The sequence below is a fragment of the Polyodon spathula genome, chromosome 8 (assembly GCF_017654505.1).
Source record: "Polyodon spathula isolate WHYD16114869_AA chromosome 8, ASM1765450v1, whole genome shotgun sequence".
NCBI lineage: Eukaryota > Metazoa > Chordata > Actinopteri > Acipenseriformes > Polyodontidae > Polyodon > Polyodon spathula.
The window spans coordinates 11,308,629-11,333,330 of NC_054541.1; the positions used below are offsets into that span (position 1 = coordinate 11,308,629).

The 24,702-nt window shown below is 38.4% G+C and overlaps 1 protein-coding gene across 1 annotated transcript; it reads right to left on the reverse strand.

The window, feature by feature from the left end:
- Positions 1 to 1,331: 1,331 nt before the first annotated feature.
- Positions 1,332 to 22,388, reverse strand: LOC121319382 (V-set and transmembrane domain-containing protein 2-like protein). Its single transcript, XM_041256773.1, has 4 exons — positions 22,052 to 22,388; positions 5,048 to 5,223; positions 3,970 to 4,014; positions 1,332 to 1,667 (listed from the first exon to the last, which is right to left on the reverse strand). The coding sequence occupies exons 1-4, from the start codon at positions 22,167 to 22,169 to the stop codon at positions 1,332 to 1,334; spliced, it is 675 nt and encodes a 224-aa protein (XP_041112707.1). The 5' UTR covers positions 22,170 to 22,388.
- Between the last annotated feature and the right edge of the window lie 2,314 nt (positions 22,389 to 24,702).

The following is a 24,702-nucleotide window of genomic DNA, read 5'->3' on the forward strand; positions in this document are numbered from 1 at the left end:
ATAATGTTCTTATGTCATACTGACACATGTAAAATGGTATAACCTTTTAGAATGATGGGTGTTTTTATTTATTTGAAATATTGCCGTTGTGTTGGATTGTCTATGTTAACTTCATAGCTGGGGCATCTACTGTACCAACAGGGATTGTCCACAGATAGCCTTGGTTTGATAGGTGGATGGTCTTTTGATGAGCCCTTTAATAATTCTCTTCAATAGGTGCCCATGTCCACAGTGGTCCTGCATAACCCAAATCAATGTAATTCTGTTAATAGTTAACGTACAGTGCTGGTTGTTCATTGACAACCTAGTTGGATGTTCATTCATGATTATGGTCCCAGATGTATACAGCGCCCTGATTTATTTCTGTATGACAATGTTTTCTCTGCGGTCAAACAGCTGTTTTTAGAAGATGCAACTCTGCATAAAATGCCTTTGGGGCTAGGGTGTATGCCTTTCCATATCTAAGCCTTTGAGTGTCAATAGAAATACTTTTTTTCAAGGTATTTTTATAAATGTATGTTTGACCCCTCCCATCCCTCTTTAGTGTCATTTTGCAAAAACAAACAACTCTAATGCCGTTTTTCCCATCTGTTTCTAAAAATAAATAAAAAACAGATGAAACAGACTCATGTAACACGTTGGCACTTATCAAAGAAAGCATGACAATCAGGGACTATAGTTCTTTCTTTTCCATTTTTTGTTTTGTTTTGTTTTGTAAAATTATAATGAAATGGCAAACAAATTACAGTGATCATCGCTTCAGATTTAAGATCAATGAAACTTTTTTTTTTTTTTTTTTTGATGCAGTGCCACACATTATGTTATCTGATCGCATTAAGGTTTTAATTCAGGTAGAATTTATTAATGTGATAAGCGGTTATGGGTGAGACCAAAATTCTATGTGAAAAACTAATTCTTCATATCCCCCACAAACAAGACATGCGTCCATTTGTAAAAGCAAAACAAATATTAAAAATCCTTTATCATTTTTGTTATTAACAAATTGAAATTGTGCCCTTGAAACTATAGGTCTTTCATTTCTATAATTTCAAATATTTCCCCTTTTGGCTTCACCCTTTGGACATCTTTGAACTTTGACTGAAGTAAATAATGAGGAATATCGAGTGATTTAATCAGAAACCATCATGCCTGTTACTGTAGCTGTCTTCAAAAACCATTCAAGAATCCCAATGTACAGTTGTCTTGACTTTTCACTGATGAACAACAAACATTCATTATAAAGATATTTAACATGCACTCCTTTATACAATTTACAAGAAGCAGTTCACTTCGTAGCTGCAGTCTGGGCTGGCTGCCCGGCTGCCTTGGCTCTACAGCACACAGCTGTCAGTGCAGTCATTAGCATTATCCACCGATCGTTTCTTCAGCTCCCTGCCTCCTTTGTGATTGCTGTGTATGGGTGTGTGCTTGCCATGGTTGGATTGGTGGCTCCCTGCCTTGGTGTCCTGTGGGCGGGGGCCGAAGCCGTGGTGCTCTGGTTCCGAGTTCTTGTTTGGTTCCACCTGCAGGTAAGCCCGAACCTTGTGGTATCTGGCCTTGCCGCCGCTGAAGTCAATCACCCGGCACTCGTACGTCCCCTCGTCTGAGGGCTTCACGCTGGACAGGCGCAACTTGTGAGAGATGTTACTCCCAGCGACCTTCACGACCTGTCAAGAGACACAGCAGAACAAATAGTGTGAACTTCTCAGTTCAAACAGGACCCAGGCTAGACTGAAATTGTAAAGGTCTGTCCAACGCACCTGTATACCTACACATATCATAAGTCACTACCTCTGAAAAAAGCCAACTATGGATGTGTAATTTGTAGGTGGGACTGATTAGTTCCTACCAGAACACAACTGATGTCTACCTTGATAGAAGATAGTTGGCAAACCTGGAGCATATACAGTGCTGTGGACACAAGAGGGCACTAGTGTTTTTTAATGGAATGGTCTTGGATGTGAAATCCTTTGTGAGGGACGCAGTGAGTCAACCTCCTTGTGGGTGAGCTAGGATGCACCACTGTTTTGTTTCATCATAAAACACGCATTGGCATGTAACATGAGGGGTTTGCTGCTCTTATAATAGGAGGCTGTTCACATAGGAGGTCATGATTGCTGCAGGAATGGATGTCAAAATACCATGCAATCAGTAAGGCATTTCAGTGCTCTAAAAACTATTTAGCGTGGGTATAGCAGAGTCATTACAAATTGCAAAATCAATACAGAATATTTCCTTCAGGACACAATATAATACCAGCTTATTAACACTAACACTAACATTAACACACAACAGCAATGCAACAGATTTGGAACAAATATTGCAAAGTGGCCCTACCACAATAGCACACGGATGTGGCAACATGGGACTGCAATGGTCAACCACTATTTGTTTATGCCACGTTAATTCCATTGGTATGTTAAAATATTAAAGTTACCACCAATGTCTCATACACTTTTACAGTTTTGCATATAGTGCCACTGTAGGGCCACTGGTAAGGCTTTGTGACTGTCATTCAGAGTGACAGAAAGAATGGATTTGACCTTAAAAATGCAAATTACAACAAAATGGCAGTTTAATTTATTACATAGAGTAGTGTTTGCACAGCGCCTGTAATTGTATCTTGGATGTTATCGTAAGTAATAAAGAAAGACAAGATGATACACTACAATTTACACAGTACTACTTCACACCAGTAACAGAAAGCCTCTTTCTCATCTTATTATGATCGACTCAGTGGCAACGCAAATTTAATGCAGCAGCAGCAGCAGCAGCAGCCTACCCAGACTAAATAACAGGCTCCCTGAAATCTACAGCAGACCCATTGGACGCTACAAAGGGTCATTCTGCATTGTTTTCTATGCTAAAAAACCTGGGTCCTCTTTGCATGTAAAAAGTGCTGCTTAAAACACAGAAGGACTAGGCGTCAAGGACAAATGATCAGCTGTAAACAGCCAGACAGCAACAAGACATCGCAGAGCAAGATAACCTATTATTAGTGGAACTTGCACAGCGATAAACATGCCTTCTTCCTACAGCTAAATTGCTTTTCCTCCCCACACCTAAACAGCCTTATCTCTCTCTAAAGCACGGGGAGGATATAATATATATATATATATATATATATATATAATATATATATATATATATATATATAGCTGATATATATATATATATAATCTGATTAGTTTTCACTAATCAAAAGATATATATATATATATATATACTATCCATCACTAGTAGCTCACTAGTAGGTTTATATCAGTAATAAAAGGTGTTAATGGATTTATTGGTAACTTTCATTATTAATTATAAGCTGCATGCTATCTACTATCAATGATAATCAGTTAATCCAAATTGATGTATGCTTGTTGTTTAGTATACTCTCCATTTCATTACTTTGCCTGTAAAGTAAGTGCAGCTTTTATCCAAGCGATTGAGCCAAAGCCCCAGCTCCACTAAATCGTGAGTCGTTGGCTGAACCCATCCTCTGCGACTGGGCGGTTCTTTCCTATTAAACACCCTGGCAATGCATTTTAAATTCTAGGATTGGATCCAGTTTGACTGATTTGGACTCAAATGTAACCTACACTAGGAATAGCTGTTGCAATAATGTAAATGCCTTGATGGCAGCTCGCTAGCACCTCTCAATCAGTTTGACAATATACAGACCTTTGTTTTTAAGTTGTTTCTTCATTAAGCAGATACATCTGGGCCAAGCTTACCTACATCAATACAACATTTAATAGAAGTGTACTAAGCATATCTACATCAATATTCAATTTGCACAGCCTTTCTAATTTAGCAGCTACCTCCTAGTCTGTTTCAAATGATGTTTCTTTGTAAGAGAGAACACAAGCCTCTCTTTATGATATCCCCAATTTGATATTTTAACAGACAGACCAATGTCTGTCAATATGCACTAGTCCTAACATGCAGGGCATTCTAGAGGCACATGAACACACTCACGCTGATTTTGGCTGCATCCTTTGAAATCTCTTCTTGGGGCATTATCTGTGAGATAACAAAGGGAAAAAACACAACATTGGATAAGAAAGGAGCATCAGACCAATCAAGCTTGTGTAATTTATTGTTGCTGAAACAGATTAAGAGTTCCTGAAAAAGAGCACATGTTTTTGTGCTACCCACGATATAGTAGTTAAAGTTGCTTGATTTTGTACAGTACAAGTGGATAGGCCAAAAAAAAAAAAAAAAAAAAAAAAAAAAAAAAAAAAAAAAAAAAAAAAAAACCCTCTTCCTTATCTCTATCAATAAAGTCTCGAGCCACTGTGGACAACCAGAACAGCACATACTCACCATCTGCAGAGTTTTTAAACTGTTCTGGAGCTATTCACCAATGAAAGCATGACTGGTACGGCTTGTTTGTAGTTTAACCTCATTAAGCTGCTATGTATTTGCCTTTAGAAATCGGTTGTATAAATAACAGAACAAATAACAGTCCCCACCACCCTCTGTGGTTCTGAGCGATGGTTCTCAAACCCCCTATGGCACTGCCACGGCTCCTAATAAATTACAAGTCAATGAAATATAGTGCTGATGAACTGCGGTTCCTTTCATCTTTTTCCTTCATCTAATTATAGTGCCACAACAGGAGGTGGGCAGCCCACTACCCCCATCACATCCTCAGCCTCTTAACTATGTTTTTACAGCTTCCTATGTACCTGGGGACTTGCGCCACTTATAGAAGCATGATGAAAGTAAGAAGGAGAAGAAGGGTAGGAGAAAATATTACTAAAATAAACAGTAAAAGAAAATTTTTTTTTTATTTGTTGCAATGGGTTGACTACAAAACTTGTGAAACTCCAAGTCCTCAACATGTGAGGCTAGTATTATAAATGTAAGGCTAGTGTATTAATTGTGAGCTACCTTTAAAATGTTAAAGTAGCTCAATGTTTTCTAACATAATCAGTAATGCTAGATCAGTAATGCTAGCTTTAACCCTAAAATGCTGCCCAGGTCTTACCCTTTCAAAAAGGTGACTGCTCTGTGTGTGATGACCCCTGATCCCACTCTGTGTAGACCTCACCTGGTTGGAGGTCCATGCCTGTTTGTCCATCCAGTCTTTGTGGTTTCTGATGTACCACCACTGGATCTCCAGGGAGTAGGAGAGTGAACCGCTGCCCCGGAAGGAGCAGGCCATCTCCACATCCTGACCTGGCTGCGTTGTGATGTCATGAGGCACCTCTGTGAACAGGGCTGAAACTAAAGAGAGGAAAATTGAAAACCTGCTGCACCACATCTTCATCGCACCACTGACAACCTTTACCCGAACACCCAGTTCCTTTCACTGGTAGAGGTTTCAGCATGACCAGCGCTAATCTTCATTCAACTGGTAATTGTTGTTCAGGAGACAAAAATTACCAAAATATACCTTACAAGCAGTTACTGTGATTTTCAGCAGGTTTAAAAAAAAAAAATTCAAATGCTTTGCAGGTACTACAGAAAAGGTGGTGCTGCTGTGTTATTATACTTTCCAGGCAATCTAGTATGTGAGCGTAATACACAACACAACCACATAACCCTAGAACCCGTTTTCATTGAGGAAGGCAATATACAAAGCAGATCTGATTAAAACAATACATTCCAGTTTGAGCAAGGAAACAGTAACTCTAACACAAATCCAGGCTAAGCAGCTATACAGCTACCGTATGCTTTTAGTCCAGGCTTTAGTCAAGATTTCAGATTTTAGGAATTACAGTTTAAAAGGGATCTGCTAAGCTTCAGCATGAAGCAAGAGAATGCACTGGTGACAGATGACATTAGTTGAACAGATGGGGACTTGAGGAAACTGGCAGCCACAGATCAGAAGGCACAGCCAAGAAAATACTTAGAAGGCACTGAGAGACGCAGGTGCATAGGAATCTGAATGTCACTAAATGCTCAGGGATGCTGTGAGCCCCATCTGATCAAAAATAAAAAAGGCAGTGCTTTCCTGAAATAATATAACATAATAAAATAATGCATTTGATCCAATTACAATAGTAACAGCAATCCATTTACTGGCCATGTACAATTCAAGATTATGTTCTTTAATCGTTCACTTTTCAAATGGAGACGTCAGTGCAGCTGCTTCCCTGTATACCTACTAACCATGGTGCAGAAAGTGTAGAAATCCTCTTAACTGTTTCCTTTTGCCGATTTTTTATTGAACCCCTTTTCTGAGCGCCTATCCCTGAACACCACCACACCGCTTGAGGATTTCTCAATCCCCTAAAGCACGACACGGGACAGGGTGCAGAAGCAAACGAGTCAGCTGCTTAGGATTCATGAATTCAATCATTGTACTCATGAAAAAAAACTGCAAACTTGTCATTAAAAATGATTAAATTTATAAAATGTCTGACATACCATGACGTGGTCTGTTTAAATCCTGTTGTGCTTGAATTGACATTAACCATAGGAAACAAATATTATGCATTTTAAGACTTATTTAAGACTTACTTGTATGAGATCACTATGTAGGACAGTGTTGCTTTACCTGCATAATTCCCTTATACGAGGAGCCAATACAAGGTCATTGCACTAAACTCCAAATTACATCAAAAAGATAGGCATGCATGGGCAAAGTCAGTCTATACTGGCTGAAAGATTTATTATCGGCTGTCCTCGTATGAGGTTACCTTGCATTTGAGTGAAAGAAATCTTAACCCTGAAGTAACTGCAAACCTTTGCTGACGCCCTTATTTGAGGTCATTAATTAGCTAAACAGCATCAAATTTAAATTCTTTAACTATTACATTAATATCCTTGTTGTACTGAGTCGTTATCACAGAATACCATTATTAACTATAAGGTAGTTATCCCCAGAAAGTAATTTATTAAAAGCATATTCATCGTTAGGCAGTAGTTATTCACTGTACCAAGAATCTTTCATCATGGGTATGTACAAAGTACATTTTAAATGAACGATTCTGCACTGGCAATATCCCTTATTGGTGAAGGGAAGCCCCAGCCTCTTATTGCCACAGACACTAACCTCTATCGAGTATGGGGAAAGAAGAATACATAAAGAATGACTGAGGGTGGGTATCTGCTTCATTTGTTTAATGTCTTGCTATCCCTGAAGAGACTGCCGTCACCTCTTCTAATATACCTTTATATATATATATATATTATATATAATTATATATATATATATATATATATATATATATATATATATACACAGCTGAGTTCGAGTCTCTGCCCAGACTGCTATGATATTCAGTAGTCTTAACAAGCAGTCACCAGCATCATTCATCACAATTTAATAATTGTGTCACATATTTTATCTAGCTTTTTCTAAAGGCAGAACCGTTTTTTTGGTTTTCTGTAAAACTTAAGAACATGAGTTGCATCCCCTATAGGCCTTGGGACACAATTTTTCTCATGAGTTTTCACTTTCATGTAGAAGCAAATTCAACATGTTGCTCTGCAGCGTAATGTTATGCCGGTTCCACTAATAAGAGGTTATCTTGCAGGCTCCAGGGTTTCTTGTTGCTGTCTGGCTGGTTACAGCTGATCATTTGTCCATGGCATCTACTCCCTCTCTATTTAAACAGCGCTTTAAAATGCAAACAGTGTCCGGACCTAAGCAACCAGGGATAATTAATCATGTTATTTGCATGTCTATTATCTGCAGATTTGTGTACAGTATGAAACAGACATAGGCAGGATGGAAGCTGGCTACCTAACAGCCTCCAACAAACAAGCATTTTACAAGTGGACGTGGAGAATGGCTGTTATGGCTTTTTGTTTGGTATCTGTTTTACTGTGCTATAGGGATCAGTAAGTTAACTCTGTCTTGACATGTAACTACATGTGTATGTCCTGTTTAAATAAATAACTAAAAAAGCTACTTAAACATGTAGCCTTCAGAAATATTCTCTCCTCTCACTGCTACAAACCTAAACGACTTAATGCTGAAGAGAAGATGTGAAAAGGGTATTACAGGATGGACCTATTCACAAAACTTTAAGGACTATTTCAAGGAATTTTACTAAGGGCTGATTTTTTAATCTTAAAGAATGTTTAAAAACATTCATAAACAGCCCTTTAATAAAAAAACATTCCTTAAAATTGTCATTGTGAATAAGGCCCAAAACAACAAAAAAATACATTGGGCAAAATTCTCAAAGCTATTTACTCTCAATTGGCATTAGCAAAATGTTTTTCAGAAAGGAGAAACCACGTAAATAGAAAGTTACCAAACCTGATGTAAACAAATCAGACTTTTAACTTATGAACTTGAAAGTGATCTTAAGTTGTTTCTCTTTTTAGAATTGTAATGGTGTTTTTATTTCTTTCTTTCAGATAAAAACTGTGCTAATGACAATTTGAGGTAAATGCTTTGAGAATTTAGCCCTTTCTGTTCTGCTTCCCTATCACACATAATTCATCAAGTTATTTAAAATTCCCTCCTCCCGGAAATTGCATTTTAGAGCCCTTATTCTCAGATTATATCTCTGTTTTATTTTAAAACAGCTGTGTAATCACAGGACACTGGCGTTACGACAAAAACATCTCCTCTTCTGTTCATTGCATTTTTATTGATTTATTTATTTATTTAAATCGATGCCCTTTTCATTTTCTTGCCACTTAAAAGTCGCTTGCAAGATGAATGTTAAGCATTCCATTAGTGTGTTTTGAATTCATTATTAGTTTTGACACTTCATTTAGAGCTGGCAAACCAGTGAATGTACAGACACAGCCGGAAGCAATGACTTTTACAATGATTTGAACACAGTTTATTCTACCTTGCGTGGTAGTTCACATAAATAAAACATGTACAGTTTTAATATCCATGCATTGCCATTTATTCAATAACATGAAATGATGGTTAAAGGTAATGGCAATCTTTTGATGTGACGACTAAAAGAACGGTGTGTTATTACTCATATTTGAACTGTATAGTCATAGGAAATACAAATGAAAATACAATTTATTTTAATACTATATAGCACTAACAGAAAGATTATTTTAGACAATGTAAAGAGTCAAAGGCTTCACTCTTGTGGTTTATTATGTCTCCAGGTTCCCTTGATAGAATATGATATGATACAGCCTTATACTGTATATAATTTAGGAGCAAGGGTGCTGGAACTAGGGGTGCTGGGGGTGCAGTAGTATCCCCTTGGCTTTGCATGGCTTCCATCATATACAGGGGTTACAGTTTTGTTCAATGGCTTTCAGCACCCCCACTTTAAAAATCGTTCCAGTGCCACTGTTTGGGAGGTTTGATAGAACTCCACATATTTCAGTATTGCCACTTACTCCTCTCTGATAAACTATCATACACACTTAAAGTTAATGGATTTTTAAGTCTACTAGGAGATTTTTCCCACCAGATTCTGAAAACCAAAGCCATTATAGTTATGTCTTTGAGTGCACTTTTGTTTAACTTTTTTTGTAAACTGAAAGACATTTAAATGAACTGAAGTGTTATGTCAGCACTTAAATTATTTGACTGTTAACACTGAGTTATATAGGAAAATAAAAGCTTGGCATGTAATATAGTAATAATGACCTTCAGTGGGGGTTGACCAGCTTTTTCTTTGTCACCTCCTAGAAGCACAGTCCCTCTGACTGCCCTTTACTGCACTCTCTACATAGTTTCGGGCCTCTGAGGGCTTAGGGTGCAGGATTGCCAAAGAGCCCTTAAGCTGTTATTATCATTGTCACAATTAAAATGCTATTAGGCTTGCAACAATGGTAAACACTTTTTTGTTGAAATCATTTAGTAGCTTTTAGTGACTTACTTATTCAGTAATGGTCAAATGCTTCTAAAGTTAGTTTAGCAAGGCCTGCAAGGCAGAAAAATGCTTATGCTTCATACAAAATGTAATATAAAGATACATAAATAATGTACAAACAGAATCTATATGGGAGTTTTTGTGCACAGAGCCCCCTTTGCTGGTTCTCTCCCTGCTCTCTGCTGTGGCATTTCAACCATGCAGAGGAAATCTGTTTACTGTGGAAAGCTGGTCTGAAGCTCAATGGGAGACATGCCTGGCATCTCTGTTTGCATCTCTCTTAAGTGCTCTAGGAATAGACCTTCGTTTACTGTAAGAACACATTTTAGTCTGTCTCGCCCCAGGCTAGTCTGTACCTTAGAGACAGAAAATTGTTCTGCCTGACATGGCCGCTGTGTAACTTTCAGTTCGTAAACACCCTGTAGGAATACTATAATATAATCTTCAAGGAATGCTGAAGTCATCTTAGAGGAATGGCATGTATAAAATGTGAATACTGCAGTAATCCTTTAAGAATTATAACATGGAGGATCATGTCAGGATTCCTGTAATAATAAATACAGTGAAAGACAGTGCACACCCATCAAAACAGCTAAATACAAATTAGCTGAGAAACGGTAGCAGAGTATGGTTGAATCTTAACCCTAACCCATGCAAGGACAAGCCCCGCTCATTTGCATCAGTGCACTCATCCACCCCCGGAAAATGATCTTTAATGATCTAAATGAGCGCCACCCTTAAAACTCTGTATTAACAACATTTAAATACAATACAAGTATGAAGGAAAGGGTTGAGCAACATACTGAAAACTGCAACACTTTAGATGGTTGAAACAGACCGCCATCATTTATTGAACTATGGCCCTCCCTGCAGTTTTACAGACAAAAAATAGAAATATAAAAAAATACACTGTTACTGTTAGATTTCAGTGCCTTAGTGCACAAAACGGCCTGTTTTATTGATTTTCATTGAGAATTTTAGTCCCAAACACATGTGTAATAATGTAATAATTAATTAATGAATTAGTTATTTAAATCACGAATCCACGTGTTTTTGCCGGGAGAGGGGGACACAAACATGTATTAATTAAAATTACTCGATTAACTACAGTTAATTGAAATAATTACTTTCCCCAACACATGTGTAAACTAATGTTATTATTACATAAAAATATTATTTAAAAAGTGGGGTTTTTTTGTTGTTGTTTTTTTTTTTTTTTTTTTAACGCAAAAAAAAAAAAAAAAAAAATCAGGGCAGGCTTGAATCATGAACATTGACCACAGAGAAATATTTGCTAAGCTTGCTGTATGTTCCACTGATTTCAGATTTCTTTCAACAAGCTGCAATGTGAAGCTGGATGATCTTACATTACAATTTCATTCAGTGCTAGTTTAAGGGATTAAAATGTCAAGCTTTCTGCAACAGGGCTAAGGCTGGACGGGCAGACCGCAAGAGAACCACAAAGCTAAGGAGACCCACAATGATAGTGAATAACACAATACTGCCTGTTACACTGTGAGCAACTTTGTTTTGTTTTTTTTTTTTTTTTTACTTACTGTGTGCTTCGCTAGCACCAGCGTATGGGCTTTCCCATTCCACAGAGCATTGGCTCCACCTTCAAAGTCATGGTCTCCTTACTCTGGAGCACTGCTGTAGCCGGCAGATATCCAGAGCCAACAGAAACTAAACCTTGCCCAAGGTGGCTCAGCGCCAGTGTTGGCTGCTGTTTAATATTTCAGAGAGCGAGGAAAAGTGCTTACACCCCCACCCCGGAGGGGTCTAACACTGGTACAAACCTAACTGAAAGACATCACCTTTTCCACTGGAACGTTTGATTAATTGAAGTCTGGCAGGCTGTTTTACCCAGGCAAATAAAAACCGATTGGCACTTTGATGACAGATAAGAGACAGTTCATAAAGAAAAAGGCAGAAGAAAAGAAACCCAGATGAAAGGGAATGGAAGGCTGGTGAGAGGCTGGCTGACACCAGGGGCACTTCTGATTAAATCACCCAACTGCTGTGAAGAAAGAAGAAGTGACTGTTAACCAGGGAGAGTCTAGCTTGCACAGCCTGGTTCATCTGCTGTATTTATTTTACTGGGCTAAAGTGGGGCATCAACAAGCCTGTTTAAAATCAGGGCCTAAGATTTAAGGCAGAACCATTTCACACAAACAGTAATGAACATACGAGGAGGCTAGAATCCAAGCGGCTCATCTTACTGTTTTGTTCTGACACGAGTGTTTGCACTGTATGCACTGGCATCAAAGTCTACATTTCTACAGAAAATAAATGAAGATAACCCACTTTGATTCCAGCTTGTGAAAGAAGTTACAAAAGGTATGGCCACTGGAACAATGGGTAGTACACATGCTGCAGAGGGTATAGAGGGAGAAAATGGGAAACTAGCCAAAGGGCAGATCTGAAGGAAAAAGAAAACAATGACATTATGCTAGTCATGCCTGCAATTCTGCAGATCCTGCAGTTCTGCACTAAAACCACCCTGTTAATGTCTATCATTCTCATTGTCTAGATGAATATCAATAGATCCTCTGAATTGTTCTCAAGTTAAGTGATACCCAGCATGCAGGGATTTACTTATCTGCTGCCTTTGTACACCCTGGAGCTGTCATTGGATTAGTATGAATATCTGCAGCTGAGCGTACGTCAAAAAATAAGTTCAGGCTTAAAAACACAACACAAATGAAATTCAACAGATCATAGGACACACATATATTACCACCAGATTAAGCCTTGGAACTCCTCGACTGCTAAGAGAGCGATGTCATATCACAAAAAGATGCCCAGCAATAAAAAAGGGTTCAGTGATAATGTTATTAAATAATAAAAAGGCAGGGAAATTGATTTTGGTAAATGTTTAAAGAGTATACCATTTAGGTAACCCAACTAAACAGACTTTAAAAACCATTCTTTGTGAACAGAGCCCAATAGAGGCCCATTCTTCCCATGGATGTGGCTTGTCCCTCTGGAATACTTGAAGTGAACATTGTGACAGGCTTGTACAATAATATCCTGCCGTTTGAGTCTTTTGGTTGCACTTTGAAGTTTAATATTGTTGGTTAAATAAATGCCTAACCGCACCCTAGCCACTATTGTCTGTCTCTGGAGAGCTTGTGCTTGTTTTGATCTTTCTCTCCAGACATATTTCATATTTATACAGCACTTTTTTCCATGGAGGGATCTCAAAGTGCTTTACAGTGGAATGACAGTGGAAAAGGGGGTTACAGTAGCTGCTTTGTACTCAGAAACAGAAAGATTATAATCTTGAATGGTTTATGGTATTATAATCTCGTAATTATTTGAACTTGCTTCTTTGATGAGTGCGGACATCCAATGTGAGGGAGATATAGTTAATTGTTGTGAAGTCAACACACGGGTTTTTGGATTTTATGTAGAAACTTGCTGTGAATTGAGCGCAAGGGGTAAAGAACACTCACATTTGATAATGAAAGAACCGCATTACGAAGGAACTGCTTTCCGATCACTGTGTCTCTCATTAGTCATGTGTTCATAACAACACCTCTTTGAGTTTAGCAAATGTCCTGCCATGTATAGGACTAGTGCTGAAATAATTAAAAGCCTCAGTTCAGTTTGTCCATTGCTGTGTCTAGATTTTGAGCATATTCCCCATTCGATGAGGCACAGCTGTTATTATCAAGGACACTATTAAAGAGTTCCAGGGATTCTCAGTAGAGTCTATACCAGGCTGTACAAGTAGTACATGCTGTTAGATCGGCTCTAGATTGCCTCTGACTATGTACAATTGCAACTCCACAGGACCCTGGCTGCAACATAATATTGTGGTTTAAGGTATAACAGTGTTATTTTATCCCGAATATCTCCTGTTCACAAGAGAATAAAATATATAGCTAGAAAAATATCATAATATAATTAAGAAGTTGCTGTGAGAAGAGGTTAAGGATATCAAACCTTATCTAATGCACCGAAACAGACTTGTGCATTGAAACAGAAAACAAATGTTAAAAAAGGTATATAGTGCTGAAAGAGAATGTGAATAATTCTCAGGAAAGCCACCCTCCTTAGCGAGGATTCCTTGTTGGTTTCCCATGAAGGACACAGCCCACACTGTCAACTTTACAAAAAAATATTCCTTACTTTTTTGCTGAATGACTAAATCATGTAAATAGACTGCTATAAAGTCATTTTGTTGTCTCATCTCAACATTTTAACAGTGGGGCTAAATCTCCGAAAACAGAGGCTTGGGAGCAGGCCGATGAATATCGAAGATGACAGAGGCTGAAATTGGATGCCTAGTGAGAATACAAAACTCAAAATAACATCCGGATTGTCTTCCCAATCCCAGAGGGACTGTGCTCATCACTGAGAGAAAGATCAGCCTTGGCTGTGCACACACAGACATTGAGTGCCAAGGATTTAGAGGCATTACTCTCCAGCCATCTTTTTTTTGCTTCTTCTTTGCTTTGAAACTGATCACGCCACCTTTCTCATGTTTACTGTTGTGTATTGCAGAGGAGGACTGACAGGAGCTGAAGCCACGGAGCTAGCACACACCTCTGGAGCACTTACCCCTGCACACAACCAAGACCCACACCGGCACTATTTCTTCACTACAGGGGCGCAGAGTCTAAAGTGGACATATCTGTTATTGTTTCCTCCTCTACCATTGTTTGTAGCGTGGCGACTGGCAATAACTAAAGCCTGACCATCTGAAATTTATTACTTGTTTGGACTGGTTATTTTCAGCACCTCTCACCTTCCTGACAGCATTTCTTTATTTTATCAGTCAAAGAACGGTTTGTAATACTTCATGTCTCAAAACTCAGGAACACAACGGAGCTCTTATCAGCTGTGGCTGTTCAATAACTGTCTAAGCCTGTTTCACTGACACACGTAGAAAGTTATGAATAAACATTTTGACTAATTCTGAGTTCCCTGCCTGTTACAAGCCATTAATCTTCAGACAGTCGAATGTCAACAGCTGATCTGATATGCAGCAATATAATATCGCAGTACAGGTGTTTGAGTTACCGCAGCGCACACTGTAATATCGCACTGCTTTCATTTTGCGTGCACTATTTTTTTTTCTAAATGTAAAAAAGATTTTGCCCCATCAAACTTTTGTGTTGTAAACCAAGTAACACAAAACATTGTATATTTCTACACTCGTTTTTAAGGCTCAACCAACAATATTTTGCCCTGTCAAATGTTTGTTTCTTTTTTTTTTTTCAACAGTTGCAAGGAATGCCACAATCAGCGAAAAATATTAACTAGGCGATTTAAATTACTTCCTGCTGAATTGTATGGATCCAGCAGTTTCTAAATTGTTCCCAGGGTATGATAAACACCTAGATTACTTCAACCGCTTATTTTAAGGGTAATGAAAAAATAGATTATGCAATCCAGTCCCCAGTGCTGTAAAATGCTCTAAAATAATTGTTATATCAGGTTATCTTTAATTAACAGCTAAGCTGAGACTTATCTCAGTGGCGTATAGGTTGATCAATTCAACCCCTAAGTTTATTTTAGAGCTACTATAAATTATATTAATTGGGTATTGTGTTCAGTTTACAGATGCACTTAGCCACTCTTGCAGGCAGAGTTTGAAGAACAGCTTTGAAGTCACACATCAGATGACACACTCCAGAGTACTGCTGATAACGGGACACAACACAGGTCTTATCCCGGCAGGACTGTAACCCAGTTCCTTCCTGTTCAGCAGTGATTGTGTTATCCACTGACACATAGAGGATTGCACAGCATGTGTTTGCTTGACAGAGATTAGGAAGCCAGTCAGTTTTTAACTGGCAACACAGTCTCCGACCAGAAGAACAGCAAAGAACACTGAGGCAGTTCACGCAAGTTTTGTCTTTGGACAAATGAATGCTGAGATTTCGGTATCAGCAAAATTAAGAATAAAAGAAAAAGAAAGCCCTCAAGACAGCAGTACTGACATCTTACAACTATAAAACAGAGCCCAGTAGTCACTTGTTCCAATACAATGTTTTTAGCATCTTTTGAATATTATAAATAAAAAACTCAGATGTTAATTAAAGATAGCGTACAACTTGCTGTATGGCGTGCCTATCCTTATAGTGGCATTTGAAATATACTGAAAAACAAAACAGCCCTAATAAAAATAATTGATAGGCTTGGCCTTTTATGCAGCATTAAGATAATAGCATTGCACACAGTTAGCACAGTTTTTGGTTACTTGGTATTTGTTAAAAGATGCTATAAGAAAAGCAGAACCACAACTAACATGCAATCCTACGATTACTTATTTCTTCAATTAAAACATAGTGCTGATACATATGTAGACCTTAGTGTTGGGAGAGAGCAGCCAGACCATTCAATACAGATAAAGCTCAATAATACTTATAGCAGAGGGTCAGATATTTGATATGACAAACTCTATAGTGGGCATACAGAGCTTGTATACTTAACTAAGCAGCTCCACAGCATGATCTCAAGCCCAGCAGTTAATATAGAGAAATCAGCAGAGGGACCTGGGAGACAGTAAATCAATGAAGAGGAACCTCTGAGTCAACTAATCCAATATGGAAAGCCTCGGTCCTGGAGCCAGCATATCCAATAAAGTGAGCTCAGTATACGGATATTAGAGCCAGCAAATTAATACAAAATACAGGCAGCTCAACATACAGTGCTACACACACTGCAACCATAGAACCAACAACCTATGAAAATTCTGTAGTGGGAAATTTCACATGTGTCACTTTAAGTGAGATTCGCTCATTGTAGGCGATCTTAGCAGTCTCACTTCTAACAGAAAATAAATGATTTTCCCAAATTTCACTCCTAACGTTTTCAAACCTTACTCATCTGAATGTTCACATCACTGGAATTTACACACAGTAATATAAAATGATATCTTGCTATAAAACCAGAATTTCAATACTGATCAGAAAAGGTGCCTTGGTATAGTAGGATTCTGACTTGAGCATTTTCAATTTGAGGATTTTAGTCATTGGAAGTCAGAGCCAAGAATTAAAACACAGAGGAACTACTATCCTATTTTTGCTGTTTCAGCACTGCACGCTTTTATAACTCGAGCACAGACAATTCCACTCTAAATTGCAGACCAGGAGACTAGTCTTACTTATGCCTACATAAATATTGCTGAAGAAAAAAGGGCTCTGAGTGTTGAAGAAATATCCCCATGGACACTAAGCTAAAACCAAGTATATGTGCAGTCTAGGAAGTTTCATTAGCACAGACAGTGAAGCATCATCACCACAGCATTGCTCTTATCTTCAAGCCTAATAGGAAGTGTTGTAGAGGCCTCACAGCTAGACCAGTGTCTCAAACTGGCAAACAGAGCTGGAAATGGAAGAGACACACAGCAAAGTGTTACATACTGACCTCCACCAACAGTGGAATACTCACCCTGATTCAATGCAGCTTGCCTGTCTCTCCAGAGACCAAGATTAATAATCCAATAATGAATATGCTTGATAACAGGCAATCAGATACAAATGGGATGAGGTCAAATTGTTAAAAGCACCCAAGCAATTTTTGATTGATTGACCCATGCTGTCGATTGACCTCCGTGAGTCCAGCAGCATAGAAACTGGCAATTATATTGTTTGTACTTAATGCTGTTGATCACTTAATAGAGATCCTAATGAGCTCTTCTGCATGGCCAAGTCAATATGAACATTATCAGTTCCTCAAATACTTTATCCTGATCTTCAGGAAATCCCTTTTTTTTCTTCATATGAACGGTTACCCATAAAAGAGGGAATCTGGAATATTTACTATTGAAGTGCAATAGTAAAGGTCTGCAAAGATAATAATACACTTAACAGAAGAACAAAAGAAAAATGTACGAATGAGAGGAAGGCCATTCGGCTCATTTGTCCGGTTCCTAGTAGCTGACTGATCTCAAAACTTTCTAAGTTCGGTCATAAAGGATTTTGCCTCAACAAAATGACTAGGTATCCCATTCCATACCCTCAAGCACAAAAATCAGTTCTCAGAGTGCTCAGTGAGGAAAGCCAAAGACTGCACAAGCTGGAAGATTGAGAAGAAAAATAGCACAGATACTCAAAAAAATGATATATAGGTAAAGGTCAATTAAGACATAACTTATTCATGCACAAAGACCATCTGCAATTAAATCCTCACAACCATGAGGGTGAGTGGAATAAATCACATCACACGATGAGAAGTTCTACCCCACTGGCTAAAGGAAACTCGAGGTTATCAAGAACCTAGTTCGATCTATTTGCTGAAAATTCCAGAAAGTGAGGATTACCAGTGAATTAAAACCCACATGTACTGATGTCTTACTGGTCACTCTGCTGGTATATCTAAATATAACAAGACCCTAAAGATACAACAGCCCCCAGACTGTACTGTTTAAGGGTTAAGGGACAGGCCACTTTAAAAACAGTAGGAATTTCTACCAGACTATGCTTACCCAAAGTGATTCTGATCTGGGCTCCTGGGTTAATATTCCTCAAGTTCTGGCCTATTTCCAATGGTTTCTAGTCAAGCGGTGAATTGATTTTTAAACGCCTGCTCCTGATCTACAAATCTCCAAAGGGTTTATAGCAGTGCTGCCAAGTTCTGACAGTGTGCTTTGAATTAAAATACAATTTAAATCAATATGTTTTATCTTGATCTGAAAATCAATATCCCCAGTCGGTAGAGTAAGGGACATCTACAACACGTCAGATATTATTAAAATTTCAGATGTTATTTCTCATCACAAAAATGACAGATTTTCTTGCTTTCTGTTTGTAGAGATTACAGTTTAAGGTCATATGATTATCCCAAGTGATCAGGTTATCATCTGCAGGATTTGAGTTGGTTCACAGTTTGCAGCCCGTGTGCTTCCTAGTGCGCCCTAAAATGGTTTTGTGTATCAAGGCCAGTAGCTGGCTTTAGAATAAAACTGAATTCTCCTGTTCAGTGAAGCATAATCTCCAGTGTTAAATATGTCATTCTCACCCAAGAGTCCCCAAGGCAAATCTGCTAACACTATACACACACTCTGGGCCATTCCCCGGGGAGGTTGGAAATCTCATTAATAACTAGTACTTGTCATCTAATGAAAGGAAAGCTCAAGCACACCGCAGACATGATCTTTTGATTCCTTTGGTCCTCATGAATACCTAGCAGATCAGATAAAAACGGTGGCAGCAGCTCACCCAGAAAATACCCATCTGTGTCGGGGCACTGCTGCATCCTACCACTGCTACTGAACTAGCACAGGGTGCCATGTTTTAACAGCGCTGGTGCAGCATGGACAGCAATGTTTTCCATTGGAATAAGAAATGCAATGTTTAAATAGGTGCTAAACTAGGTACCCACCTCTAGAGGCCTGGGCACGTCGGCTGTGCAGTACATTGTAGGGAGGCTGACATAGCTCTGTCTACACTGTGTCTGACTGTAGCCAATGTCATTGTATCTGGATCACTAAAATACACTGAAATAGAGTAGTGATAATTAGAAACTGGGCATGATCCGTCTAATTACATTATAATAACTAGGTAACTACCTCTTCTGTTAAAAGCATCTCGTTACCCAGTGTCCGAATCACAGGAATACCAAAGTACAGACCATTCCCATGTAACTGCACACATATTGCACCACAAGTTACCATTAACAATCAGGCACTATTGGTAGTTACCCAGTTATTACCATGTTATTACATGGTTACATACGCCTGGAAATCAGGTGCTACCAAACAAACTTAAAGTTCAACCTTTAGTTTAACTCCATGCTCTACTATTTTATAGTTCTGGATGAATCACTGGACTATGAAAGATGAAAACAATATATTTATGCAATGGTGTTTCCATTTGTTACTATCTTGAATCACTGTCCCTGGACTCTGATTTTAATTTAGGAGATGGAAGTCTGGAATGGAGCTGCCCATTGAGTTATAAAGAATAAATAGGGCTAGATGAGAAGGCATGCTGCCAGCGCTCTTGTTGTACTGACGCCAGCATGTACCAAACGGCACCTACAGTTCACAGTATATGCATAAAACACAAGAGCAAAAGCAACAAAAAAAAATAAAAAAAAGTGATTGCTCAGAATCTAAGCAGCCTCATTAGCACAGACAGTGCAGCATCATTAAAAGCTAAGAGTCACCACAGTATTGCTCTTATCTGCAAGCCTAATAGGGAGTGTTATAGTGGGCCTGCAGATAGATCAGTATCAGAAGAGAGAAGAGGGACACCCGGCAAGGGTCTTGTAGGCTGACCTACTTCCCTACCTGGTATCCTGGTTACAGACTGAAGGACATTGGACAATAATACAATGAAGCACCTGTATGCTCTGCTGCTGGAATGATTGACGGAATTAATAGTCTACAAGGAAGAGGGGTTCAAAGCCCTGTACACAGACACACTGATTATGCAAGTAATGTCAAAATCCTGATAGCTGCTTTACAAGAAGGTGTGACACGTTTGAAGATGTTTGAACTGCGGCTTGACAATGTGTTTGTAACGGTCTATTGAAGACATAAAATTAGCCTAGATTCAACATACTGTTGAATCCTGATGTACCTTTTATTTAGTTCATTTCAGACGTTCAGAAAAACAACCAGAATTCTTGTGGTTAACCTTGGTCCATTGCTACAAGTACTTTGCAAGTAATTGTGATACTGCTACTGAAATGCACACTCAAGACTACATGATGTGCTATTGCTTGTACGAAGTAATGCTACGAATGTACAGTTTCGATGTTATTAATTCATTTACAGGTTTAGTTAAACAGTAACATGGATTAATATGGATTATTTAATTAACGAAGGACAAAAAAGCTGTTAATCCGACTGATGCTGGTGCTTGTTATCGTTTCTGAGTGCTCCCTCTTTACTGTGTAACATCACAAACCACATTATCGCTTCCCTGTGCTTCCCAAGTGACCAGGGAGCTGGGATTAAGGATCAGTATCCCTGGCTGCCATATAAGAGGGCAGGTACTGTATATGGATGTTCACTTGCATATATTTATACTGTACAGCAGACACATAGAAACAGATAAACCAGCACAAATCTAACTTTGGACTGGATCAAGCTACAAACTACATATTATATAGAAAATAATACACTCAGTTTTATTTAGACAATTTATTATTTTATAATCTCACTTTGAATTCAGGTGATCCTTTTTTTTTTTTTTTGGTTTAACTCAAAGACAGATCCTCTTATGTCCCAAAGCACTGTCAACCCAATAGTATGTCACAATGTTAAGTAGAAGTGTAGCTGTTTATATAAAACAAATAAAATAATAATAATAATAATAATAATAATAATAATAATAATAATAATAATAATAATAATAATAATAATAATAATAGTAACTTGCACAGCTGCTTTATCATACTCTCCATGTTTTAAACTCGTGATGCATCATTCACCACTTTCATAATAAGATCCAAAACAAAAAATTACAAACAATTATCTACTACTTTTTTATTTATTTATGTATTTATTTATTTTACAAATTGCCTACAGTTAGTGAGAACCTATGCGCAGCTAAGATATACACACACCAAAAGAAATTATTTCGGGGCTTGTTTTCTCAACTAAAAGACAAACTGGTATGCAGCCATATCTGCCTCTGTGTATTTTCATAGCTAATTTATTTACTGGTTATGCTAACTATGCACCTGTATGGGCTTGAGGTGTTGACAGCAAACGCATTTGATATTTGCATTGAAATCGCAATAGCAGTATTCTATGATATCGTTAATTAAACAGTTATGCATTGAGCCCAAATCAATAGAATCTTTCGGTTTGCATCATTCTAAACTAACGTCAAATATTGGAAGACAGAACGGAGCAGCAATCTCTTCGTACATTGCAGTTCGCTATTAAAATTAGAATAAAAATAAAGAACAGGCGTTTAAAGCAAATTTATTTCGGTTGCCTTTACAGTCAATCATATTTTACTTTTACATCCTGCCATTCGCCATTCTTTATTAATATTATTAGTGATTTTCAACCTCATTTATTACTAGAGTGCACATCACCGGACCTCTCTCGTTGAGTAGCCTGCTATCTCTTGTCGGCTGTTCTACAGTACTGTCGATGTCCATTTCACCTTTGCGCTCTCCGTATGGTACTATTGTATTACTAGTAGAGAGATATAACTGTTAGCTATGTGAAAAAGATTATCTGTCGTAAATCACATGTACCTTCCTTTATTGCGTTATTTTGCTTGTATTCAACAGTCGATGTTCAGTTCACATTTTGGAGGGTTTTTTTTTTTATTGCTACGACTTCGTGATGTGTGTTTTGCGGCTTAGTTAATGGCACCTACCATTGCCGGAGATATGATTCTCTAGGTCCGGGTATCCCACTTGCTTTGACGAGGCGCTAAGTTGGATGTAGAGTCCCATGCAGTGTAAAATCCATATGACCACTCCAAACGCTCCCATCGCTTTGTTTTTTGTTCCAGGACTCTTTGCCACTCACTCGCATTAGGGGGGATCCAAAATCCAGGTCCCAGGGAACTATTGTCCCAGCGTTTATTTTTAACTGAAATCGCCCCGTTTAGTTCACACACTACGCGTTTGGGAGCTGCTGCTATCTGTTACTTCTCCGCTGGTCCCTCGCCCTTCTGTGTATCTGATCGAGACTGCGGGCCTGTTAACTGTGGCGGAAGGAGATCCCATCTGAAACAGGGAGGAGGTGTGTCCAGGCTTGCAACGGTGGAGATCAATTAGGCGGATGGATCTGAGCTAGCGATTTATTCATTAAACTTTTACAAGGCAGTAATTCTTAAAGCTACAGGGGTATATGAAAAACAATCGAGCAACAGTAGCGGCAGCTGCAGCCAGATAGATAATAATTTTGATAGCCGAAATTGTTTGCGTATAAGTAGGCATATAAATGCACTGGATGCAATCGAAGGCACCTGTAGAGGTATCATCACTCAGGACTGTTAACTAGATGTGACTAGTAATCAATAGGTGATTTATTCTGGTAGTTTATTTGTGGTGTATAACCTTGTCATTTGCATCTGTATCTCACTATTTCTCACCCTCTCAATATATAACATTCATATTGTGATCTAGTACCGTGCTCTTTATTGTGTCAATTTTCACAAAATGGATTTATGCAAACATATATACTGCAGACCTCCATTAGGGTGTGTCTGTTTGTCTGTGAACATCATATGCTATCTGGGACAAAGACAAAGACATTTCTCATTTGCTGTACTTTGTTTGGCTGTCATTCATTGTAGTGCATTAGAAAAGAACTGCTTCAGAAGAATACATCGCGGAAAGTGTAATCTTGTCAAAAGTCAAAAAGGCAGTTTTTCTTTTCTATTTGAATTTAAAGCCCCATTGAATGTTCTATTCGCATGCAACCAAAATCAGCCAACAGCTGATTATATACTACATATTATATACTGCATATTTACCTGTAAAGAAAAGTTATATTCCTCATTCAAATAAACTGCTTTAGTGTTAGGCAGCATTGATTTCGTGGGTTTGTACATTCTTTGCATTTAGCACACATTTCAAAAGTTACAAACCGCCACAAAAAATGCCAAACAACTCGTTGTAAACGATGTAATAACTGTGAATCCAACTACACATGGAGTTAATGGGCTTTTAAATTACTTAGGCTGTTTTTACAGTCCACCCGCAAATTCAAAATCTGCTATGTAAATTGTGTTGTTAGATGTTCCAATGATACCACTTTCAAATCAAGTTTCTTTTAGTTACGGAAAACACTGTCTTTCTGAGGCTTCAGCACCAGTGCCTGTGAACAGCTCCCGCCATCCAGGAACAGCCGCCGTCTGCTTTCACCAGCCGAGAAACTTCACTTCAGAAGATGAATTTTCGGTGAGATGAATTTCATTGTGGCCTTAGCATACTTATATGCCCCATAGAAACGTGTACTGTATTTAATATATTGCAAATAATTAAGAACGACAAACACTACCTAAATCAAGCAAGGTAAATATATCTCTGGTAGAATTTTAGAGGGAAACTACTGATACAGTCTCATTAATTATAAAAACCCCTATTGCGAATTGCACTGCGTTTTCAGACGCCAGTATGTGATCTAATTATAGAGAGAGAGGGGAGGGGGGGGGGGGGGGGGGTGTACAAGTGCCATTTTCTATCATATGGCCAGGATTTTTTTTTTGTTTGTTTGTTTTTTGTTTACATCACCTGCTGAGCTGTGATGAGCACTATTGATCTGCTTTCCATTTCTAGGGTACTGAATAATTATTATTTTGAATAAGGCTCCCCACGTGATGACATTCGGTGTCTCTAATACGAACGATTTGAGAAATACAAAATTTAAATATCGAGGATAGATCTTTTCAGTCCAGTGATTTAAATATATCACTGTTATTATAGCCACAACAGTGAAACAGAGTCACATGTAACTCTTTCTGGTACATAGAGTATCATGTAGAAGGCATGATGGTGATAGGGTGGTACAGTAGAAGTATATTTAGTCCAGCTCACGCCCACACACCTAACATTGTGTAAACCTGTACACCTAAAAATAACGCTAACACACGTCATAAAAAGCATAAGGTGGCCACATCATTTCGCTTTTCTTAGATGCCGAAGGTAGATTATCTTGTTCCTTCTAATGAAGTTCCACTTTCCCTCTTCAGTGTAATCTGTTACTTTCATCTACAAACACAGCCCAATGTGGAGGAAATAAATAGGGGACTTTAGTTGACCCGCCTCGTCACCCCTGCAGCGTTCTGCTATAAATAAAAACAGCGTGTTCTTTTGATTACATCTGAGATGACTTGGCATTAAGCTTTAATAAAATGTGCTGCGGTGTTCAGCTGGTTGCATTAGACAGCGGGGGCACTGTGCCATCGTGGAATGATAATAATGCCCAAACACTGTCAATAGACATGTACACACATAACAAACTATAATCAAAAAGGGATGATTCTCTGAGTTTCAAATACAAGCAGCAGGATCCTGC